The sequence below is a fragment of the Lactuca serriola genome, chromosome 2 (assembly GCF_051521515.1).
Source record: "Lactuca serriola cultivar US96UC23 chromosome 2, Lser_US96UC23_V15, whole genome shotgun sequence".
In the NCBI taxonomy this organism is placed as follows: Eukaryota; Viridiplantae; Streptophyta; class Magnoliopsida; order Asterales; family Asteraceae; genus Lactuca; species Lactuca serriola.
Window position 1 is genome coordinate 217,343,422 of NC_136409.1, and position 21,124 is coordinate 217,364,545.

Genomic DNA, 21,124 nt, shown 5'->3' on the forward strand with positions numbered 1-21,124 from the left:
CATCTGATTTATGACGACTGATAAAAGACTACAATTGAACACATCAACTTAGTCCTGGCTTGGCCAAGCGCTTAGGGTGTCATCACTAAATCATCGAGGGGCCCACAAATATCGCTTTTATCCCACTTTGGGTAAAAGGAATGGATAAACCTTGGCTCAAATTCTTGTTTGCACCTACTAATCGAATCACACACAATAATAAGTTTTATAACACCAAGTTACTGGTGCGTTTACTTATCATCAATGTGCAACCGACTAGCAAATAACAACTCACACGTCTCGGTTTTAAGAATATATAATGTTATCATCTCACTAATCACCCGTGATACATCCATGAAGTGATTCAAGTAAGCATGGGTTTAATCCAATACTTTAATCTTATCAAAGCAGTCATGAACTCTGCAGCAAACTTGTGCTATGTCTAAACACTTTAGACAATCTACAGACAGATTCATGACAATCTTCCTTCATACCTACTTCCAACGTATGACCGACGGTGGAGGTTCGAATAACCCAGTTATTCTGGAAGTCAAAACATGCAAAATGAAACACAACGATAATACTTAATCCTATATGGCCCCAAAACTTTTGAGCGCAAATAAAACACTTTTATTTAAACACCATATTGACTACTCATTATTCATTGTTTAATGTTTCGGATAATCAACTTATTACTTAAATTACAACAATAGTTGTGGTGGGGAATCCAAGGAGCATGATACTCCAAGCTTGATAATTGAAGCCAAACATTCCTCCATTTTCTTTGCATTTGCTATTGTATGTTTTGTAGCAATAGCATCCTCATGAAGAAAATTCAGGAGGTCGTCATCAATGACATTTGTTACTTGGTCTGGCAAGGCCATGCATGCAAACTTACTGTGGGCCTCTTCCTTGTCATCACTTCCAATAATAGTATTCCAAAACTACAGACATCCCCACTGCTTGTCATCTCACTCCCAACACCATACTCTGCAACTTATAAGCACAATTACTTTAGGAAAAAGGTAATATACTACAAATAAATATGAGCATGTGGGAATAAATGGCCTTTACCTGGAGGTGTGTACCCAATCGTTCCTCTAATGCCACTCATGCTTTTTTGGTTTGAATTTGTTCCAAGAAATCGTGCTAAACCAAAGTCTCCAACATGGGCCACCATATCATCGTCAAGTAGAATGTTGCTAGGCTTCAGGTCACAGTGAAGGATGGATGGCTGGCAGTGATTGTGAAGATAATCAAGTGCAGATGCGACATCAATGAGAATATTTGTTCTCTGGAAAAGATTCTGGATGTAGTTGCACTTGAATGCAACCAATCATGTAAGCTCCCATTGGGCATGAACTCACATGCCATAGCTTTGAAATCATTTCCTTAAAATACAACACTTGAACATGAAGTTATTATTTTAACTAGATTCTGGTGTCGAATACTCCGCCACACTTCACACTCTGACTCTGCTATAAAGCTTCTGTGGGCACCTCGGTTTTGAAGATGTAGAACTTTGACTGCAGCAATCGTATCATCAAGGACTCCTTTGTAAACAGAGCCAAACCCACCCTCGCCTATCAAATTGGATTGGGAGAAGCCATTGGTAGCCTTGAGAAGTTGACTGTATGATACTTTCATGAATCGTTCTCCTCTTGATGATTGAGACGGTTGACTCTTCTTCTTACATAAAAAATATGCAAAACATAATATGGTGAAAAGTGTGGATGCGACCAGAATGAGTATGACGAACAAAGGAAACCTTTTTTGATGTTTTTCTGTCTCCTTGCATTTCGGTAACCCAAGTTGAGCCAAGCCACCACAAATCCCGCTATTCCCCAAAACAGAGAATTTCCTTGCATTGGCAAAAACTCCTATCACCGGTACTCACTACAAGAATCGGACCCTGTGGAGACGACAATTTCAGACCCTATGGAGACGACAAGTCGTCGGCATAGGGTATGGCGACAACAAGTCGTCGGCACAGGCGTGTCGGCATAGTCTGTTAGGTCGTCGACGTAGACGTTGTCGGTATAGCTAACTCTATTGTGACGACATTTCGTCAGCACAGATTTTGTCAACGACATTTTCGGGGGAAAAAATAAAGTTTTATTAAAATCCTATGGCGACGACTAGTCGTCGGGACAAGTTGAGGCTATTACGACGCCATGTTGTCGCTATAGGGTTTTATCAGTTAACGATCATGGACCTATAGCGATGACTAGTCGTCGGGATAGCTACTGGTTGTTTTTTTTAGCTTTACAGGTTTTGTACATTACCATTCCTGCATTTTTAACATATCCAAAAAACATTGCAGCATATATCAATTGAAATACATTAACTAGGTACCATTGTTCAAATTCAAAACATCAAATTCAAGTTTAATATTACAATAAGTAGTTAACTAACATTGTTCATAATACTAAAAAAAATCGATCATCATTATCATATTCGTCTTCTCCTTCTTCTTCTTCTCCTTCTTCTTCTCCTTCTTTTTCTTCTTCTTCTTCTTCTCCTTCTCCTTTTCCTTCCATCCTTTCGGCAAATTGTTGAGAGCTACTTGCTCGTGTGTTATAGTTGAATAGAAAGTTAGGAAATGGTGGTGGTTGGAAGTTCGGAATACAAGCCGCCAATGATGCATTATATTGTTGCAAATATTCTTGCATTTGTTGTGCATCGAATTGGGATTGAGATTGGGGTTGAGATTGAGACGATTTGGAAGTGGAAGGTCGTTCATTTGGAATTAAACCGAAGTTGGCGGTTGGTCTCCTACCCACCCCGCGAGCATGTCCACGTCTTGTCCCAAGGGCACGTTCTAAACATTCTTCCTCGTTTACTTCTCCTCCTTCCCCAACCTCGTTTTGCATTTTCTCATATTCATTTTGAATTTTCTCCTAAAATAAAGAAAACAATTAACATACGTTAATTAAAACAAACAACTAAACTTAAACATTCAAAAAATAATAATATTCCTTAAACAAGAAACTATAATTAATAATAATATATTTAAACAATATATTCATTTCGTTTATCACTTACCCAACCTGGAAGGGTGAGGCAGTCACTAGGTCGGTTGAGCTTCACCACCGGTTCCTACACACCAAAAAACCTCAAATTAGGGGTAAAAATCAATACCAAACAACAATAAAAAAACAAATTAGGGGTAGAAACAACCTTGGATTGGGTTAATCGCCGGATATTGTCGTTGGGTAGCCGATTTCGTCGCTTGGGAGGAGAGAATGCAGAAACAAGTCGTTGTGTGCAAATGAAAGAAGGCTGTGTATCTGTTTTAGGGTATACCCCTATGCCGACGACGTGTCGTCGGTATAGGGTCGACATAAACAACGACGTATCATTTATTCCTGAAATAAAAATATATATCTAAATTAAAAACCCTGTGCCGACGACTTGTCGTCAGCATAGGGTGTCCAAAACTACGTCGTTTACTTTTTCTGGCACTTGGAATAAAAATAAATGGAAAATACTTTTTTTCTTACCTATACCGAGGACACGTCGTCGGTATATATTTTCATATTACCGCCAACATTTTCGTCGTTCCCGTCAGACCTCTGGCGACAACTTGTCGTCGGCACAGATGTAGTGGTCAAAGGAAATTGGTCAAAAGTTTCAAAAGCTATGGCGACAACGTGTCGTCGGCATAGGGTACCTGTAGCGACGACGTTTGTCGTCGGGATAGCCGTCGTCGCCTTAGTTTAATATTCTTGTAGTGACTTCACCCTCAAAATCATTAAATGATAGGTTTACATATTCAAATGAGAACTGTTCTGAGAATCGAGGAATTTGGCCTGATAAATTATTATGAGAAAGATCGAGGGTCAAAACTCCTTTCATGGAAATTAATGCTGGAGGTACAATGCCTTGAAACAAGTTGCATTTGAGGGATAAAAATGAAAGGCTAGTGCAACTACCAATGCTATTAGGAATCTTACCTGATAAACTATTATGAGATAAATCCAAATAAGTTAACATCTTGAGGTCGCCAACCTCTATTGGAAGTGACCCAGACAGGTTGTTTTGAGAAAGATTTAGTATGATGGTTAGAGATGTAAGTTGAAGAAGTTGAGTAGGTATTTTTCCACTGAGTTTATTATCGTCAAGGTGTAACTCCAATAGATGATGACAATTTCCCAGGCTTGATGGAATATGTCCTCCCAATCTGTTGGAATTTAACCAAAGGCCAGTCAACAATGATAAGTTCCCAATGGCATCTGGAATTGGCCCTGAAAATTGGTTGTTATATAAGTAAGCTTCTTGTAGGTTTTGAAGCTTATGAATGGTGGAGGGTATTTTTCCTGTAAATTGGTTTTCTGTTAAAGAGAAACCGATCAAGCCGACCAGATTACCTATACTTGAAGGGAGGTTTCCATGAAAATCATTTCTATCTAAAGTTAGAATACTTATTTGATCAGAAAGATTTTACCAATTGATGTGGGCAGCACTCCTTGAAAATTGCAGTTACTAAGATGTAACACCTTTATTCTGCTGCAGTTCTTCAAAGTATCAATAAACTTCATATCGTCTGCTTCTCCAAATCCATAGATGTTATTACCCAAGGATACAAAATACATATCTTTTAGTTTTGCAAAGTCAATTTTCAGCTTCCCCCTAAAATTGTTATCCATCAATTCAAGAAATTTTAACTTCGAACAGTTAGATATGGAGGGTGGAATAGGTCCGGTCAGTTTGTTACCCCGTAATTGAAGGAACTCAAGATGAGGGAGCATTTCACCTATGGCTGAAGGAAGACTACCAGTAAGCTGATTAGTTAGGAGTGAGAGGTTAAAAATGGAATGAGGGATGGTTCCAGATAAGTTACAAGCACCTGAGTAAAATTCTATTAAAATTTTCCAATTTCCTAAGGGGTTAGGAATGCTCCCACCCAACGGATTTCTTGTAGCAGAGAACAGTTCCATTGATGCTATATTCCCCAAAACAGGCGGGATTCCACCGGTTAAGTTATTATCATAAACTGAAAGATAAGTAAGTTTGGAGAGGAAACTGATCTCTTTGGGTATGCTTCCAACTAGCTTGTTAGCATAGAGTCCAAGCTCTTCAAGGTTAGAACAACCAAACAGGTTAGTTGGAATGAATCCGTTGAATTTATTGTAGCCAAGTTGGAGAAAACGTAGCCTGGATAGACGACCGAGTTCATGAGGGATCGTACCTTGAAAACTGTTATTCTTGAGATAAAGATCACGAAGGAAGCTGAGGTTCCCTAGATAAGGAGACAACGAGCCTTCTAGGCCTTTGGAACTCAGTCGTAGAGCATTGACTCTTTTATTCCGCTTCGCACATGAAACACCACTCTAATCACAGAAATGAAAGGAAGAGTTCCATGAGCTTAGACCTTCTTCATTCATGATCATTGACTTGAACTGCAACAGAGCTTGATAATCGGTCTCATTACCACCATCATTGGAAGCAGAAATGGAGGCGGTAATCAGAAAAATAACAAGAGTAGAAAAGAGGAAAGCAATACGAGAGTTCATTTTAATTTGGTACTAAATTTAGGAGTACAAGAATTTCTAGCTTTTAAATTTACTCTTTTTTTTTGGCTGTTACCAAGACAAATGAGGACCCTACGACCCATCAACATAAACCCTGTGCTTTCATTTTATTTTTGCAGAGCTTCATATATTTGGAATCTTGTGGTGTTGGGTGTGGCCACTGGAACAAGTGTTTATGGAATTTATTTATGTAGGGTTCAAAACCATTAGTAGGTGGAGAAGGCCAAGGCCATATTAATTTACTTTGGCTTTACAGTTTTTGTAAAGTACTATGCATCATCTTTGAAAATCACTGTCCAATGAAAAAAAATGTCCCAAAATTCGTACCAAATTTTTTTTTTAAATCATTATCAAAACCATATTCATAAAAACATATCATAACTCATAAGTCATAACATGAATTCAGAGTATCATTTCCAAAACACATTTACATTATCAGAGTAAAACATACCAGGCTGACTAATCAATGATGTGTGCCATGCGATCACCCCGAGCTCTTCCCTCCGCTACCGGAAGTACCTGAAACCAAAACTGAAAACCGTAAGCACGAAGCTTAGTGAGTTCCCCAACCTACCACATACCCTGTTCAAACACGTACAACATATATTGGGCCACGCCCGCTATTTCGGGCCTCGCCCGCTACCTCGAGCCTCGCCCACTACAACGGCCCCGCCGCTCCAGGCCCCGCCTGGCTTCGAGCCCCGCTCGGATACAGATCTGTTTCACTTAGGCCTCGCCTGTCACTGGGCCTCGCCCACTAACATATACTAACACATAAGCATATCACAACATATAAGCATATCACAACACATAAGCTAAACATCTACTAATGGACCCTGTCCTAAGGCCTCGCCTATCTTCGGCCTCGCCCTTGTCTTGCTACTGATGAGTCATGGAACCCCGTCCATGCTCCTACTAATAGTGAGATACAGGCCCAACCCACACTCACTCTTTCCCTAACTTGGGCCTCGCCCTTGTTCTCCCGCTAATGAGATGTGGAACACCGTCCACACTCTGCTATTGGTGAGATACGGGACCTCGCCCACACTCACCTCCCTACCAGGCACATACAAGTATCACACAGACAACAAGTATACCCTATAATGCAAACCATTCCTTGGGCACCCGCCCGCAATCGATGGACCTTGGTCCTAATTATCATACTGGCATATCGTGCCTAGGGCAATCCCCTGGGTCTTCCTACTCATATCTACATGGGCTGACATTGTGGGCTTAGACCCATTCACATAAGGGGAAACTCACCTCGTACTGCTGAACTTGCTGGTAACCCCTCTGGATGCTGACCGACAATTACCTGAACCGCTGCTCCACTAGCTCCTCGAGCTACCAATATCGAAACATATATCACTTAGCTTAACTGTTCTCCAAAAGTCAACTAAGTCAACTCTAGTCAAAGTCAACCTTCCAGGTCAACCCTACTCGCCGAGTCTGCCTACTGACTCGCTGAGTTCATTAGCTCAGAATCCTTTCATTCGCGACTTGACTCTCCGAGTCAGCCCCTGACTCGCCGAGTCTACCGATTTTCGATTCCTGACCTGCCCAACTCACTGAGTCCTCACTCAACTCACTGATCCGAGTCTTAACTTGAAGGGTTTGGGGTTTCGCGACTTGACTCGCCTAGTCCAAGAACAGACTTTCCGAGTCCAAGACAATCTTCAACAGACTCGCCGCGTTGTTCATCCAACTCATCGAGTTCCTCCTAATCTTCATACTACTCGCCGAGTCCACTCGAAGGACTCGTCGATTCTATTCAGTCCTTCGAACATTTAGAGGCTTTTTGAGTCATGCAGGGACTCCAAACTGTAGATCCACTCCTCCAAAGCCTATCCCTCACATAAAGGTGCAAACTTTACGTGTAGCTAAGGAGATCTAGGTCCAAAACACTCCAAACTTGGGTTTAAGACAACCATGCTTCACCTACACCCCCAAGACTGATACTTTATGACTCTCTAGGCCAGAATACACTTAGATCTGAAGTAGCAACTTCAGATTTGGGCTCTAACTCGAAATGGTTCAAGGACATGGCATAAAAGCCCCAAATCTCATAACAAAGGGAAAACTATATGCAAAAGAGTGAAGGTAACGACTTCTTACCTTTAAATGCTCTTAAAAGTCACACCAACTCTAGATCCAAGGCTTCCTCTTGCACCACCATGAACTTCCTTCTCTTCCAAGCTTCAAATCACAACACCAATGCTAGATCTTTGCTCAAAAACGGATATGGTGGCTAGGGTTCGGTATTCTGGATGAGAGAAGCTGTAAGGAACCCTAAGGGAGAGAATGAGATGCTTAAATAGTGCACAAAGTCCCGGATTTAGGGTTTCCCTCTTCAGACCGGACTCGCCGAGTCCCCTTTGCCGACTCGCCGAGTCGGCTACTTAATTGATCCCCTGGATCCCGCTCCGACTCGCCGAGTTCCTCCCTGGACTCGACGAGTTGACCCTTTGACTTAGGGTTTTCCTTTCCTTTCTTGGTCTTTCTGATTATGGGTGTTACAACAACCTACAAAAAAAGAATCACTAAGGTCGGAGAGAGTAGTGTCACACTTGCAATAGTCCACCCAGGTGTCAACTAAGATTTGTCACACTACCTCAATTTTTTGTCAAAGGCGTGGGTTGTCATGTTTGCCACCTTCATTTTTTTTCTAAAATTAATGAATATTAAATTTTAAAATTTCAAACAGATTATTTTTATAAAACATAAAGATTTATTAAAATAGATAAAAAAAAAATTACAACAAAAAATCAACATATAATTTAATATGACAACACACATAAAAAACATATAATTTAAAATTACAAAACCTAGAAATTTAAAACAGGAAACATAGAAATTTAAATAACGAAACGTAGATATTATATTTTTTTCGCAATCTCCTCTTTGGCCTTTATCACCAATTCTTTTTCGCGTCCGATAAGATTGCTAGTGTTTCTTGTTAAGATCGTCGTTACACTATTTTTTTTCTTTTTCTTGTGCGACCACCAAGTATTGCTCCAACTTTAACTTCAAGTTGTCTATTTTGGTTGTTAGATGCTCGATGTCACCTGAATCACTTGTCGTCTCTTTTCCCTTTCGCTTAGCTTAGTCTTTTCCCATTGGATGAGTGGTTCTTGGAACCTCAAAAGGCTCCTTTTCATTAAGGTCAATCTCGAAATATGCATTGGACGATTGACTATGTGTTGTTTCAGAAGTTTTAGCTCTTTTAGAAGAACCACCCATGAATATTTTCAATTTTTTGATGTCTTGCCATTTTTGGACATCTTTACGATATTCCAAACATGAAGAAATTTGAAATTAGTGCAAGAGCTTTTTGCAAAATTGATTCGTCATTTGCACCACTTTGCCATTTTCGTTTGACTGATGTAAACACCACATTAAACTCCATCACAATTTTGTTGACGTTTCTCCACTTCGAGTAAATTTGATCATTTTTCCTATAGTCTCCATGATTCATTTTCGCGAGAAAATGCCTAGTAATTTTCTGGAAAAAATGTAGGACAGTTTTGGTTCATCTCGGCCTTCAGATCTTTAGAAACATCAACCGACGCAAGAGCCAACACCATTTCTTCATCCATAGTCCATTGCTTTAGAGTTGTCTTTCCACTTTTCTTGGGTTGTGGTCGAATCTCTTCCGGCTCCGAATATGCTTCACGGACAACTTCGGGTTGTGTTTGAGTTTGGAATTGGGTTTGTGTATGAATTAAGGAGTCGCGAAGATGGTCAAATGGGTTGAAGTCATTTTCCATTTGCGATTGAAATTAGGATGAGAAATTCATTTGAGATTGGTTTTGGAATTGCGGTTGGTTTTGAAATTGTCGCTATTTTTTGTCATTTTCTTTTGTTTAAAGACTAAACTGCATGAATGGTTCCTATGGTTAGCTGAAAATTGTCACTTTGGTCTAAAAAGTTTGGACTGACACCAAAGGTCCAAAATTTCATTTTGTTGCGCGTTTGGTCCAATTTGCTTTTAACTTTTTTATAATGATGATTTTGCCCTTGATATTTTCTTTTTCATTTTTTTATTATAGAAATTAAAAAAAAGAAAAAGAAAAAGAAAATACAATATATATATATATATATATATGTCTTCCCCCCCCCCCTCTCTCTCTCTCTCTTTCTCTCTCTTACCCATCTCTTTTTTCTTCCTCAAAAACACAGAAGAATAGCTTCCACAACCACCACCATTTGAGCCACTGGCCACCACCACCATTTGACCACCGGCCACCACCACCACCATTCGACCACGCCCGCCACTTTTATCTCCATCTAAATCAAATTAGATGAACACACACACACATACAAAATCAGATTATGTGAAAACACACATACACACACATGAAATCTGATGAACACACACTGATCAGCACAAACATCCATTGATTTTTCAAGCGATTCAACATAAACACACACACACACACATATACAGATTAAACACACAGACGAACTCGAACAAGACCGACGAGAGATTAAACACACAAACCTTTATCGGTGTAAGATTTGAGAAAGGGTTTGTAAAGAAATTATGGTTGCCAAATATCAGTCGATGAGGTCGAGTTCAGCGCAGCCACTACTAGGGTTTCAGCTCGCCACCATTACAAACCCTAACCTATTACATAATCGTTTCGGAGATGGTGGCGGTAAGGAGAAACATGATGGTCGGATAGATCTACACTGCGAACGACGACGAGGGGGAAAAATTCTAAAGCCTAGCCAACGCCGCCACCTTCGATCCCCTGCTAGATCTTGATTCGTTATGGCCGTTAACGATGACCGGATCATAGAGTTTCACGATGCGCGACGCTAAGGATTACTTTAATAGGAGGAGGAGGAGAACGTCGTCGTCTGAGGAGGAGATCGGAGACCCATGACTCTATCTGATTTTGTCTTCTTGAATGTGTTCATTAGAAAACCCTTCATCATATTTGATTTTGTGTATGTGTTTGGAGAATAAACATGAAAAATACGGAGTGTTTATGTATGTGTTCATGAATATGAATATGAATATGTGTTCTTGAGTGTGTTTATATTTGTAGAGAGAGAGAGAGAGAGAGAGAGAGAGAGAGTATTTTCATTTCATTTTTTCGTTTTAATTTCTATAATTAAAAAAAACTTCAAAAGAAAATATTGATGGCAAAATAGTTATCATAAAAAATTTAAAAATAAAATGTACCAAACTGACAAAAAAAAAAATGAAAAGTTTGGACCGTATTAGTTCAAACTTTTTTTGAATTTCAGTTAACCACTTAACCACATAGACGGAACATTCGTACAATATTGTCTTGGTTCAAACAAAATTAAATATCATATGTAAACTGACCAATAGTTTTAAAAATATTTCAGATATATCATAAATTATGTAATCGTTAATAGCATTTTTTTTAAAATATTATAGAAAAAAAGATTTTGTTTAAATAGAGGCTACTAGAATCGTGACGTTAGACATGACCAATAAGAAGTTCTCGAGTCCTAGAAAACCCTCTCAATTTCTGTCGATAAAGCAACAAAATACAAATAACTAAGTTCCATTATAATCGATTTCTTCATTCATAAATGGAAGCTACCGCCCTACAGGTTTTCTCTCATCTCAATTTCATTTATGGGGATTCTTATGTACTACTTCTTTTGTTCTATGATAAGTCTTTATGAAATCTTTACGACGATCTGATCAATGGATGTTAGTTCTAATGACTAAATAGTTATAGATTCTAGATGTGATATAATTGCTAGTTTACAACAATTGAACTCCATTTTAGAATCTATGGTATACAAAGCTGAACAATTTGTGCCGGAAGTTGTGAATTTGACCCTGTTTTGGTCGGAAGATGTGTTTGACTCTGTTTTGGTCCTTCCTGAGAACGGTATACAATCGGACAAACTTAAATAGCTGTTTTTTGTTTCTTTTTCTTTTTCATGTTGCTGCTTTCAGAAGTTGATGAAGATGACAATCGGAAAGTTCAGGAAAGAGTTTGAATATGAACACATGACGAGAAATCAAAAGAAGGTCAACGGGGTTGTCTTTTTTCCAGATGACATCCTTTTGGATATCCTTAAAAGGCTTCCTGATGCTTTCCTTCGTTATAAGGCTAAGTATGTCTGTAGACGATGGTTCCATATAATCACCAACATGATCTTGCTAGACCATGCTTCTTTCATCCTCCAGAAGCCAACTGGAATCTACAGAGCACGCCATGTGGACATAAGGGAAGAAAGACAAGGGCTAGAAGTGAAAGAGCGGTATCTTCACATACCTTGCACAGGTAGGATAGAGTCATGGTGTAACGAGTTTCTTCTGATAAGGGATCTTGATAGAAAAGGATCTGTATATCTTTTTAATCTAATCACCAAGGAAGGATCATATCTACCTCTTTGTATATCCTGTGTGGGACGCTATTTTTGCCTATGCGGAGTGGCACTTTCTTTTGACGGATTGAAGAGAGTATACAAGGTCCTTCGTGTGTCTATGGGCCCACCAATGCAATGTGATATTCTTATTTTGAAAAAAGATATCGTCTCTTGTGTTTCCTCAAAGTGGAAAAATATCAAAGTCCCGGGTTATATGAGTCAAGGGATGTCTAGTTGGTGTCACCCGGTTTCAGTTCAAGGCAAATACTTTCACTGGAGCGCTAATCTTTCTAAGTACCTGGTTTCCATGGATATGGTGAAAGAGAAAATTTTCCAATTGCACCTACCTAAAAGTTCTGATGATCGTATCATAGACCTCTATTCTGTTTTTGAGATGGGTGGTTTCCTTACTCTCATTGGTGGAGTTTCTTTGGACAAAGTTTACATATGGAGTCTTAAAGATTTTCGGAGGATGGAGTGGGAGAAGTTGCAGTTAGTAACTTTCCCGGATCAGTACTTTAGAATATATCCCATTTCAACCGTGATAAGTAAGAGATATATTATCTTCAAGGATTCTGAATCAAGTAAAAGTATGTATAGTTATGATTTGAAATATGGAGTAGTTATTATTAAAGAGCTGAAAATCAACATTGAAAGTGATCTTTGTGTGGTTCATACATCAGCACCAAGTTTTATATTGTCAAGGGGGTAATACATGCTACTGATTTCAAAAACTACAAGTAGCGAGTTCGAGAACTTAAAGAGGAGGTATCACTTAAGTCCATATGTAAGATAATGGGATGTCATCCATTTGTACTAGTATTGTAGCCTTGATTATGTGGCTTAATTTTTAGATAATGGGATGTTTTGGACCCATTGATCTGACAGGTATCCACCTTTTTTGTGAGGTCATTTTTTAATGGAAATCTGAAATGCGGTACCCATAACATGCCATTTCAAACTCTATAATTGAAGCAACATGGAATCATACGCAGAAGAGATTCAGAATTGAACATCTTCTTTTTAGTTTGTACATATTTGTTACAATTTATCATGTTTAAATATTAAACATCTGACTCTGAAATAAAATCCTTTGCCCAAAATCCGAAGAACCTCTCCGACAAGGATTTTGTTTTCATTTCAAATAGGTAGTCAATGTGTATTCTCGGTAGTTAGGCATAAAAAGTCATTATCATGTGGTTTGGTAAGTAGTTGAGCAGTAGATTTAGTTTTCCAAAATGATAAACGAATTGTGAAATCCAAAGAACATGCTCGAAAGGAAAACCATGTCCGAAATACAAGCAACTTCTCTGAAATGCAACACCCAATTTTTGTTTTAATGACTTGATATGTTGTTATTTTAGCATAACCATGTGCATGGTGCTTTGTTGACAATGAAATGAGATACATAACTTGGTGGAATAATAATTGGCAAGCCATAATCTTCCCCAACGTGTGAAGCAATTTTTAAGTCGTCGTGCTTTGATATATAGCTTGATGTCCTGGTGTGGAAGAGGATCCATCGCTGTAGTAATACATGTTTATATAAAGAGGCATGTACAAATCCACAACTCAACATAGATGAACTATATTTTAAGGTGCGTGTCTAATAGATCTACTCTGGAAAGAGGGATTATTGTCTTATAACGAGCCAATGTTTTGTGGAATTTATTCAAAGTCGTTTGACATCAACGAAGTGCATGAAGTGGTTGCTTCCATTTGTAAAAGTAACTAATGCGGTGAAGTTGAAAGACATAGATGCGGTTCTTCGGTTCTCACTTGATAAATTATCGAATGGGGAAGTGGTACGAGTGTGTCTAATATATATGTTAAAGACAAAACTTCAAAAATGGTCCATGTGGTTTTCAAAAATATCAAGTTTAGTCCCTATGTTCAAAAAACCTCACGGATCGTCCCTGTGGTTTCAAAACTTTTAACATTTGGTCCTTCCGGCTAACTCCGTTACCATTTAGCCGTTAAGTCAGGGGCATTTTTGTCATTTCACTACACAAGGACCATTTATGAGGTTTTTAATTACTTTTTTTTTAAATAAATAAATAAATAATATTTAATATGCAATGGGTCCCACCCACCCACCCTCTCTCTCTCTCTCTCTCTCTCTCTCTCTCTCTCTCTCTCTCTCTCTCTCTCTCTCTCTCTCTCTCTCTCTCTCTCTCTCTCTCTCGGTTTCATCCCACCCATTTTCTTCATTTCCAGAAACAGGACCTCATACAAAACAATCAACTCTACCGATTACCTTCTTCCATTAGCACAATAAATATGAAATAAAAGGATGATGCCCATAACTGATAATCTGATAAATCGATGAGTATTAAAAAGTAATCAAACTGATTAGTCCTCATAATTAATCGCTTTGTTGGAGGTATTAGTGCTCAAACTCGATTTCTTAGGTTTGATTCTAGATTTCAGAGATATGCTGATAAAGGTGATAATTATCAAATGAATTAGTAGATGGGTGGTCAACAAAGGGAAAGGTTTCATATATGGGCAGGTGGAACACTAATTAGGAGATTTAGGTGAAGCCTCATTCAAATGAAGTCGATTCAGGTGAAGTGGTGTTTCAAATTATGGATGCAAGATGCCATGAACAACTACCAGAGCAACAAGGTAGATGGATGGGAAGTGGCGATAGTAACAGTGTCTGAGAAAGGAATATCACCGACGATTTCAGTCATCTTTCTTTTAGGCATCCCCTCAGCCTATCATCGTTCCCTGTTCCTCCACTCATTCAAAATCAATTTTATACGATTTCAGTCGTCTTTCACAGAGTGATAAGGTTATGTACGATTTCAGTTAATCTTTCAAAATCGATTTTGTGGTAAGGTTATGTCGATTTCAGTCATCTTTCAAAATCGATTTTGCGGTAAAACTAAAATCCCTTTCACAGAGTGGTGCAAACTTATCAAACGTGACTTTCAGTCTTTGTCTTCTCAGGAAAGGTGGATTGTGTTGGCGGAAATACCCTTTCACAGTGCACTGGAAGTGATCGATGAAATGCTTGAGATAACCTGCAACTCAATTGAAGGTTTTTAGTCCAAAAAAATCAGGAGGGACAGGGTTGTGTTGCCAAAAATACCCTTTCCCCATTACTTCACAATGCATTGGAAGTGCTCGCCTGTAGAGTATGGCCTGTGGTTGTATAAAAAGAAGAAGAATAAGGAGGGACAGGGGATGTTGACTTCATCTTTCGGGCTAAATACTTGCAATCGACTTCATATGAACCGTCGATTCGTTTGTTACATTTGAAATCTTCAAAATTATGGTTTATTGTGGTTTCATTTGGTGTATTTTGTGTGTAAGAGAACTTGGATTTGAAGTTGCAAATACAATGGTGGGTTTCATTGGAGAGAGAGAGAGAGGGTGAGTGGGTGGGACCCATTGCATATTAAATATTATTTATTTATTTATTTAAAAAAAGTAATTGAAAACCTCATAAATGGTCCCTGTGTAGTGAAATGACAAAAATGCCCCTGACTTAACGGCTAAATGGTAACGGAGTTAGCCGGAAGGACCAAATGTTAAAAGTTTTGAAACCACAAGGACGATCCGTGAGGTTTTTTGAACTTATGGACTAAACTTGATATTTTTGAAAACCACAGGGACCATTTTTGAAGTTTTGTCTATGTTAAATAACAATTCAAAGGGTGAGAGCCTCGTCAGCCAGTCAAGGATGAGAACCTTTGTAACATCCCTAAATACATGTACCATAATATTTTCCGTTTTGGGCATCACAACACGAAAACTTCCCAGGTCGACGATCATTAAATTTCTCCCTTGGGACTCCTTAAGTTGAAAGCTCTTATGGGATCTACTGCCATTATAATTTTAAAACGCACTCTGACCGGGAAAGTATCCACACTCCTTAGAAAGAATGTTTAGTTCTCATTCTCAGTCGGTGGGATCAGGTGCATGTAGGCACCCATATTCACCGCTTTACTAGGTTCAATTTCCTTGTTGAATACATCGAATCGTGTCCTAGCTTTAATAATATTTGTAAGATCCCATATAGCAAATACCACAATATTATCTGCTTTGGGACACATGACACACAAACTTCCCAAAGGTCACTCATTGTAACGCTTGTTCCGAATCGTTACCCATTTGGGTGTGGGTGATGAAATGTAGATGATTCGGATGTTCGGATTTGGTTTTGGAGCCAATGGGTATTTTGGTAAAATGGCAACGAGCTTTTATGGAAATCGGATTATTGTTCCGGGAGCTATATGGCAAGCGGGGAAAATCGGATAAAAGTGTAGAGTTTCTCGTTACCTTTTCATGGACATAAGGACCGTCGAAATTGGATTTGTAACGAAGAAGTTATGACCTTCGGAGTATTTTAGGGTTTGAGAAGGAAACCTAGTACATTGGGCGTACATAGGGAGTACGCGGGGCGTACTGATACGAAGGGTGTTACGCAATGCGTAGTGGGGCGCACGCTTAGCGTAGTGCGAAGTTTGGATTGGGGTGCGAGACCTCGTACGCCGGGCATACAAGGAGTACGCTAAGCGTACGAGGATGACTAAGAAACCCTAATTTTTCATGATGTACACAATATAAGCTTTATGTTAGCCTCTTTTGTTCATTTTTAAGCCAGTCTCCATACCCTAAAAACCCTAAATCGACCCTTGTAGCCTTTTGGTGGTGTTCTTGAGCTATTAGAAGGTCTTAGTGCACATTTTGCCCTTGGGAAGGAAATAAGAGAAGCTTGAAGTTGTTTTGTTTGGTGGAAAGGCTTTGGATCCAGGATCATCATCTTGTGGGGAAGCTTTCTGAGGTATCAAGTTTGCATCTTGGCTGGTATATGTCTAGATCTCTTTGTTGTGATTTTGGTCTCCTTTTTTAGGTTTATGGATGAGCTGGGTTGCTTATGGGCTTGTTCTTTCAGATCTGAGTTTGTTTTGGTATCCTTGAGCATAAAGGTGCAAGCTTTATGTGAATTTTGGTGTCATGCATGCATTAAGTCATCTATTAAGTCCCATTTAAGATTAAGAACTTTATTTAGCCATGTGTGAACGTAAAGTTGGCAACTTTACGTGATAATCCAGCTCAAGGAAGTCAAATATATGTTTTGGAACTTTATCTTAATTGTTTAAGTGAAAAATCAAGTTTGGGTTGAATAGGGTGATTACGTTGGGCGTACAAGCAGGTACACTTAGCATACAAGCCTCCAAGCGAGTACGCTGCACGTACGTGCTTGTACACCCCGCGTACTCGGTCTGTTGGGCCTTGTATGTTTGGGCTATCTTTTAAGGTTGGTTGCTTAGCGCTTTGTTGGGCCATATGAGCATATGTGTTTTGGATTAAGGAAAAGTTAATAGGCTTTAGGGTAAGGCTCATGATTATTGGTTTGTGGGCCTTTATGATTGGGAGTTTGGGCCTTAGTCTTAGACCAAACTAGGTGAGGGGTAAAATGGTCTTTTTACCCTATATATTGTAACGCCCGTGTTTCTGGGCTATGCATTAATGACGATATAATAGTCTAGGTCAACCATTGGAACTCGTTTTAAAGAAATAAGAATGAATTATGTGCTTTAAACTTAATTATTATGATTAACGATAAAATAAGCGTCGAAAATAAATATTAGATAAACCGATATCTCTAAAGGAAGTTGTAGTGGTCGTGACAAGGATTCCAAATATATAAAGAATACCGAAATCCGAGTTATAACGAAGAAGTTATGCCCTGTCGAAGTTCCGCGACGATACCGACACGCCACTACGTGACGTAAATAGTGAATTTACGATAGAGCAATATTTGGCCATAGCGATCTAAACGAAAGTCGTAGAATATGTTAAACAGAGAGCGTGCATAAAAAGAACGTCTAAATCTGACTTCGTATGCAGCCCAAAGTTCGAATATGAGATCGAGTGATTTTCTAACCGAAACAATCTAAAAGAGAATCGATGATCTCGTTGATAATAGTCCAACGGTAAAAAGACAGACGAAAACGGACATCAGATGAAGGAGTTATGAATTTCTAACGAAGTTGTTCTGTCCCTGCCTACAAAAATCCCTGCCTACAAAAAATAATATAATAAAAATTAAATCAAAATTAGCCGACAGAGTCTAAACGAGAGTTGTAGAGCATAATCTCACCTACGCGTGGATATAAAGAACATCGAAACGGAGCTCGTATGCGAGACATATGAATTTCTGAAGTTCGGGGCACAAACTTCCACCTCTGAAAGAGTTCACGACGTGAACAGGTGATGGAAAGAGCAAGTGGACTGATGACGAACGCCATGACCTGAGCAGGACCAAACTCACAACGTGAACATTTGAGGTTCACGACGTGAATCCAGAAAATTGGCCCTATAAATAGAACCAAAGGGCAGCCGGCCATGGTTGCTACTTCACCATTCTCTCACTCTCTATACCCTCTCTAAGCCTAATTTTAGCCCCTCGAAGCCTTGGTATCATCCCGACACCCGAAGCCAGTTCTGAAGCTCCGAAGATCCCGAGAAAAAGAGTTTTCGAGCCGAAACTCTGCCCGTGAAAAGCCCAATTTCTGAGAGAACATCCCGGTTTCATCGAAGAATATTATTTTAAGAGACGAAGTGTTGTCCAGTCGTCGTCTTATTAAGTGAGTGTATAGTCCCTTTCATCTTAGACATAGATATGAAGTAATTTATAAAATACGTGTTATGTGTATGTGTATGTGTGTGTCTATATATATATATATATCGTTTGTTTATTAAGATAGATCAGACATACCCGATCCGGGAATATGGATTAGGTAAGGAGGTAAATTTTAGATCTAGGAGTACGAATTATGTATTTTTGAACTATGTGTTCATCCGATAAGGTATCATGTGCATAGTCCCTTTCATGGACATGATTTTAATACAAGTATTGATTAAAGTATTAAATATATATGTATGTGAAATATTTGTTATTACCTGAAATACGTGTTAGATATATATTTGATTATATACAACGTGCGAATCAGTTATGGTTCAATATGTGTTAAGATGTGTATATATGATATTATTACTTAAAACTATATGTTAAGTATACACTAGTTAGCTTTGCCTAAACGGAGATAGTATCGAAAATTGATTATAAGCATTGTACGTTTGCCTAGTGATGGGTTAAGACTTAAAAAGGGATGTTTAGTTCAATTAAGTTTGGACATTGGGTAGCCTCTTATTTAGAGTACGTGTGTGGTGAGATCGATGATCGGTGGAGTACGTCCTACGTACAGAAGTACATTTTATGTACGAAGTCCTTTTCAAAGCCATGTGTCTTAGGTGCTGCTTGTGTCGGGGTATTATTATGTTCTTGGGTACGAGTCCTACGCATACTAGAGTCCTATAATGTGCCAGAAGTACTATCATGTACAAAGTCTTTTTGACACTATTGTGTGTCGGTTACGGGAGCGTACGGGAGTACTCTATTAGTATTTCCCCATACTTTTTATTTTTGAAAGAGCTTTGGAGTCATTGTTGGATCAAATGTTCTATGGTGCTTTTTACAAGAACACTTACAATTACCAAATACATGGGATGAATGGTAGCAACATGTGGCCACCTACTGAATTCATACCACCTCTTCCACCATTGAAGAAAAGAATGTCAGCTAGGCCAAAGGTAAATAGAAGAAGAGATGCATCAGAAAAGCTTCCGAGACATATTGTGTCTAAGACAGGGGAAAAAATAACATGCAATGTTTGTAAACAAGTAGGACATAACAAGGTAACATGTCCCCTAGCTGAAAGACCTCAAGTGCAAAAACCTCAAGTTAGAAGGCGGCCAAAACTAAATGTGAAAAAAGGAAAACATCAGTCGGTGAAAATGGTAAAGGAGCACAAGGAGTTGGTGCAGGAAGAAGTGGATCAAAATTAGTGCCTTAAAGACAAAATGGAGAAAATTCATTAGGTAAGTGTAAAAGAAAGAAATCGGAAAGAATTATCAGGATGAAACTCGCTAAGAGGGTTAAGGGAGAGGATGGGAAAGGAGATACTAGTGCAAACCCATTGGACCTTAATGATTAGGATATGTCTTTCTTGTACTTGTTATGTTTGTACTTCGTCCTACTTGGTTGTTATGTTTGGAATTGGTTTGTTCTAGGTTGTTATGTTTGTATTTGTAGTAACTTTGTATGTTTGATAAAAATTGCTACTTGTTTGTTTGTTTCAGACACATTTGTACTTGTTTCCTTGTTATTTAATGAATGTGCATGGTGCATTTTACATAATGTACATAGGGTCAATAGTTTAAGTAAACAATGGTAATTTGGTTAGGTTACAAGGGAACATGTGGTCCTTGTAACATCACTGAACACATGTGGTCCAATAATTTGGTTGGTTGGTTCGTTGTGGTCCTTGTATAATTTAAAGGGTAACATCAGTGGACACTAGATCGTTTAAGACATTAACTTTAAGGGTAATATAATAAGCAAAATAATATCAACAAATTACACAAGCATTCATGTTAAACAACATGTTCATAATTTACTCCAAATGACCTTGATTACAACTTGTACATAATTAAACCCAAAAAAAAATACCCAACTACATATTAGGTCGACCTTCAACTTAAACACCTTAGACTGAAGCTTTTTCTTCGACCTAATCAACCCAGTTATGATCACACCTTCATCGTTGCACTGGATTTCATCAACCAAAGCTATAAAACCTGAACAGGCATCCTGACCAACAATTATGTGCCACAATTAGTAAATGTTAAGAAAACTAGGGTTAACATCACAAGATGAACAAATTGCAATTTACCTTGTTGGGACATGCATAAAAAGTCTTTCCTGGGTTATTGCTAGTATGCGATCCACATTCCATGTTCTTCATTGTTTACCTTGATAGTCGGGAGTATTTGATAGAGAAAAAAAGTGAGAGAAAGAAACAAGCAGGTATAGAAGAAGCATTTGACAGATTTCTAATATGTAAAACAGACTAAATTACCCCCACCGTGCAAGGCATGTGGGGTTCACTAACACAATAATCTTTCCTTCTTTCCACTTACAATGCAATGTTAACGTATTTTTTTCATCATAAAATTTAGAAAATAACATGATAGGAAAACACTTTGAACAACGAGCATGTTACTTACATAACACTTGTCATCAAGACAGGTCTTTTACATTTATCTGTGAAGTTTCCTAGAAATCATCATTACCATCTTCCAAAAGGTTTCTGGAATATTCTAATAAATCTCTAGGAATCAATTAATATTCTAGCATTTTAATTAATTGAAACTATTTAATTAATTAC

The 21,124-nt window shown here is 38.5% G+C and overlaps 2 protein-coding genes and 1 pseudogene across 2 annotated transcripts; 1 reads left to right on the forward strand and 2 right to left on the reverse strand.

The window, feature by feature from the left end:
* Positions 1-680: 680 nt before the first annotated feature.
* Positions 681-5,586, reverse strand: LOC145090065 (uncharacterized; annotated as a pseudogene).
* LOC145088542 (uncharacterized) lies at positions 2,385-3,721 on the reverse strand. The gene is made up of 4 exons (XM_079026910.1): positions 3,483-3,721; positions 3,160-3,347; positions 3,025-3,078; positions 2,385-2,879 (listed from the first exon to the last, which is right to left on the reverse strand). The coding sequence occupies exons 2-4, from the start codon at positions 3,322-3,324 to the stop codon at positions 2,400-2,402; spliced, it is 699 nt and encodes a 232-aa protein (XP_078883036.1). The 5' UTR covers positions 3,325-3,347; positions 3,483-3,721; the 3' UTR covers positions 2,385-2,399.
* Positions 5,587-10,992: 5,406 nt separating the features above from the next.
* LOC145090805 (uncharacterized) lies at positions 10,993-12,965 on the forward strand. Its single transcript, XM_079028876.1, has 2 exons — positions 10,993-11,105; positions 11,461-12,965. Exons 1-2 carry the CDS (start codon positions 11,085-11,087, stop codon positions 12,586-12,588), a joined length of 1,149 nt encoding a protein of 382 aa, XP_078885002.1. The 5' UTR covers positions 10,993-11,084; the 3' UTR covers positions 12,589-12,965.
* Positions 12,966-21,124: the final 8,159 nt, after the last annotated feature.